Here is a 4,522-nt window from a genome sequence, read left to right as displayed (position 1 = left end):
AGAGAGAGAGAGAGAGAGAGAGAGAGAGACTATTCATGCTAAATTATAATACAATTTAACATTAAACTGAAGAATTACTCAATACATAGTTATATTTATACAATAAGAGGAGTGACAATAACTTCAAAGTTTTGACCTTCTAGCCTTTGTCAGACTGTGATGAAGGCATGCAGGCTAAAACTTCAAAGTCACTGTTACTATCTTCTTGTCAAAATATAATATATACATATATACATATATGTGTGTGTGAGTGTGTATGTGTTTGTCTCTCCTTATCTTGACATCACATGATTATTGCAAATGAATGTCATTCAATTTCTATATTCTGTGAAAGCTTGTCTGGTCATAAAAAAAAACTCTGCCTTAATAAACTCCATCCAACCTATAGAAAAGCGTAGTTAAAATGTATGCTTAGCAACCAGATTTAGTTCCACTGTGCAATACCCATGGACAAGTGTTTTCTATGATAGCTCCAAGTTCCCCAAAGCCTTGTGAGTGGATTTAATAGACAGAAACTGAAAGAAACCCAATCATGTGTGTGTGTGTGTTAATGTGCATGTGTATGTATCTACTTGTCTTCCCGTCACCATCATAAAAGTTGTGCATGGATTTGATAGATAGAAATTGAAAGAACCCCCGTTGTGTGTGTGTGTGTGTGTGTGAGTGTGTGTGTGTGTGTGTGTGTGTGTGCACGTGTTTATGGGTCTACTTGTCTTCCTGTCACCATCATAAAAGTTGTCATTCATTTGCTCTTCACTGAAAACATTTCTAGTCATCATGCTGTTTGTGTAAAGCTAAGGGGAAATATTTCCTTGCTTAAAAGCAGATGAGGGTTGGTTGGATTTCATAAAAATCATGGAAACTTCAGAAACCAGAATCAGTTGTCAAACTTATGATTTAAGTTGTTCCAGACATTTTGCCTGACACAATTCATTTTGAACCACTTCATCCACTGTCTTTCTTATCTAAAATGGTAATTTGATTTAGGGGACATTTGACTGTTATCTCTAGCACCTTAAGCTTACATATAGTAATTCCCTTTGATTCATGTCTATTAATTTGTTGCATAAAAAATAGGATATTTTGATTTTTTTTACTGTTGTTTTTTAAACTACCTTAATTAAACATTAGTGAAATCATATATATATATATAGTTTTCATTTCTTTAACATCCACTTTTCTGTAATTGCATGATATAAATGAAATAATTGAGGTAAAAACTTATTGTTTGAAATTTAGGTTAGGTGAATGCATTTTTCTCCAAGTTAGAAGTAACTTGTTTAAATTCTGTTTTTATATCTAAAATAAAATAACAGTGCTCAAAGTAATATCAGGCCTCACAAGACTGGGTTACAGGTTAATAGTTGACAGAAAACACAGGAAAAAAGATGCAATGGGAGAATCCAAGGAGCCAAGAAAATGCAACAGATATAGTGAGAGAAGAAGAGGCTAAAAGAGGTACATTTAGATGGGTGCTGTATATAATTAGTCAATGAAGAAAAGTAGAGACAAAGGGAGGAGACAAAGAGGTTAGTACACCAAAATTATCTATTCATAATTGTCTTTATTCACAAAAGAATTGAAACAGTTCCAAACCAAGCAAAATCGTATATACTATGAGAGCTTTCTTTTCAGAGCCTCATCTCATAGATATTTCATCAACTGAAAACTACTTCTTTCAGAAGTTACGACATACTTAGATCAAAATACTGATTACATAAAGTAATCATATATGCATAAAGTAGCAAGGCTGGCATGAAAGTGTATTCTGATAAAGTGTCAATGAACACCAATAAGCATTCAGATCATAACAATATCTTATGTAAATTGCAACCAAAAAACAAAAAAAAAATTTTTTTTTTATGGATCTTAATACTGTCTTCATTCCAAGTTAATAAACTTTGTTTTAAAGGAAACCAGCTAATTATTAACAGTACAGAGTTTGTTGTATTTTGCAGGCTTAAACCTGTCTTCAGGTATTTTCCTTAATAAACTTGTTTGAACTGAAATCCATTCATTATGATTTTAAGGCAGTACCTTTGGGATAGGTACAAAATCACATTTGCAGGGAGTTAAAATAAGTTATAATGTTTATGCTACCCTTAAAAACAATTTGTAACATAGATGAAATAGTTTCAACTGTGAATCTAAACCATGTCACAAACTAGTTGGAGCTTAACATGTGCTCAACAGATCACAAGATTTCAATATATTTATACAAATTTCATTTGTTTTTATGAGGGCCACTCACAGTATAAGGACAAATCCAAATGTTTTTTTTCAAACTTACATTATAAAATCTTCATCGAGAAAATTATTTAGGTCCTTGGTTAACATGAGATTAAACACATTATCTTTTTTTATTTTTATTAAATCTAGTATTTCACATCAATAATTTATAAACAATGGCATTATTTCTATTACAAAAAATATTGAAGGAAAGAATGTAAGAGAAAGAAATGAACCATTTTATTTGTAAGACTGAATAAAAATCAAAATTGCCACCTCACTAGCACACATACAAGTGTGTTTACCACGTACATTTGAGAACATATAAACAATCCCACCTTTCGATATTACATTACATTCTTATAGAATGATTCCCATTTCTTTTTGTATTAGGTAGTATTTTACAGAAAAGAAAATAAGCAGCATATCTTTGAAAGAAGCAATTAAAATATATATATATATATATATATATATATATATATGATTCATGCTGTTGAGAGCCATAACCAAAAAATCTCATTACCAAACAAAAAGTTGTTAGAATTTGATACATGACAAAGGTTTAGTAATTTACTTTAGAAAAAATCAAAAATGCAAATGATTCTTATTTTTAATACTGACATCTTTTGGCTTGGCATAAGGCCAATTTTTGTCAACTAAACTGATTGTAATATACCACCAGTTCTGTTGAATCAACCCTGGTGGGCAATTTAGACATAACTGAATAACCTTGTCCAGTGTGGCACAATCAGTTCAAAAAGTAAAAAAAAAAAAAAAAAAAAAAAAAAAAGATAAAAAAGAACTGAAGTCATTTTAAAAAATTATTTCAAGGTCTACATTTTACAATTCCCTTTCTCTGTAACTTTGTAATCAATTTCTCTGAAATTCATGAGAAACATTAAATATATGAAGCTTGTTTCCCTAGAATCAGTAGGAATCAACACAAACTGATGAGCATGTGTGCATTGGTTTAAAATACAGAATACATAGTCTTTCTTCTTTTAACATATCTGTCAATTATCTGCTACCAATCAGTCTTTTCTGATAATAGAAACAGGATTCAGAGATCAGTGATTCTGAATGGGTTAGAGATAGAAGATCAAGAACCCTATGATAGCAAAAATTACTTCTCAACAAATGCAGCTGATGTTTTTTTATCAATTTATTCTTTCGTTTTACTTTCTTTTTTTTTTATTATTATTTCTTGCGCACACACCCACAAGTCTATCACACAAGCATGAAATGATGGACAAAGATGACCGATATTTACTTGTGGATTTCAAGGTGACAACAGCAACCAATGTTACTGAAAAAACAAATGAAAACCTTTTTAGTTCAACAACTGTTAAAATAAAAAAATGTTTAAAATAATATTGAATCTGAAATATGAGTTAGTAGAGTTAGAAGGAACAAAAGCAACAGAAAGCTGAATTGAAAAAAATAAAGGCAGAAAACAGAAGAGAAAAGAAAACAACAACTGTCAGGCCACGGAAGAAAGAAATGCAAACAAGGATACAGACTCAACAAAAGCAAGTAGAGAGAAGAGGAATGAAAATATAAACCTTCAGAGAAAAGTAAACCCACCACCCTTAAATATACAAACTGAACTGAAACAGGTGATGATAACAATTTAGTTCACTGACAAGCAAACATAAATTTTTAAACAGCAAAACATTCTTTCTAAAAAGAGGGGTTATGTACAATTTCAGTCTTCCTTGGTTTATCACTGTATTTTCCATTACCAATATATATATAAGAATTTTCACCCAGTATAAAAATCATCATCAATTTACATACATACATGTATGTATGTCTGGTAGACGCACAATTTAAAGAGTCCCTTTGATGCAGGTCAGAGAAAATGTCACTGTAATGTCCAAAACAGCAAACATTATGTAGTATATAGGACAAGAGGAAAGACCGCGCTACAAAACTTTTGAACAAACTCAAGCATCTCATCCAACCAAACATGCTTTGGTTTGTCTCAGATGAGAAAAATTTCTGCCAGGATCAGATGGTGAACACACAGAACAACCGTTGGCTTGCCATGTCCCCAAAACATGTACAGAGAGTGATAAAAATCAAACATCCAGTCAACATCATGGTGTTTGGAGTGCTCACTAGTGATGGCGACATTATGCATCCATTCATCTTCCCACACAGCCACACACTCAACATGGAGGTCTACATCAAGTGCCTGGAGGAGGTAGTGCTACCCTGGGTCAAGGTGGTGGTTGCTATGTCTGGCAACAGGACTCTGCACCATGCCACACAAACAGGAGAACCTAGTCAT

General features: G+C 32.2%; 1 protein-coding gene across 6 annotated transcripts in view; it reads right to left on the bottom strand.

Annotated features, from left to right (window-relative positions):
- LOC106877864 (COP9 signalosome complex subunit 1) overlaps positions 1 to 4,522 on the bottom strand; it is a 128,887-nt gene that overhangs the window by 31,145 nt on the left and 93,220 nt on the right. The window contains exon 14 of one of the 6 annotated variants that reach the window (XM_014926904.2): positions 3,500 to 3,535. The exons of the other annotated variants lie outside the window; for them this stretch is intronic. Coding sequence (XP_014782390.1) covers positions 3,533 to 3,535 — 3 coding nt within the window. The 3' untranslated portion in view covers positions 3,500 to 3,532. The remainder of the gene's footprint in view (positions 1 to 3,499; positions 3,536 to 4,522) is intronic. 6 annotated transcript variants of the gene reach the window in all.

The sequence above is a fragment of the Octopus bimaculoides genome, chromosome 1 (assembly GCF_001194135.2).
Source record: "Octopus bimaculoides isolate UCB-OBI-ISO-001 chromosome 1, ASM119413v2, whole genome shotgun sequence".
Taxonomy (NCBI): Eukaryota; Metazoa; Mollusca; class Cephalopoda; order Octopoda; family Octopodidae; genus Octopus; species Octopus bimaculoides.
The sequence above is the reverse complement of the archived record's forward strand: the minus strand, read 5'-3'. Positions and strand labels throughout refer to the sequence as shown.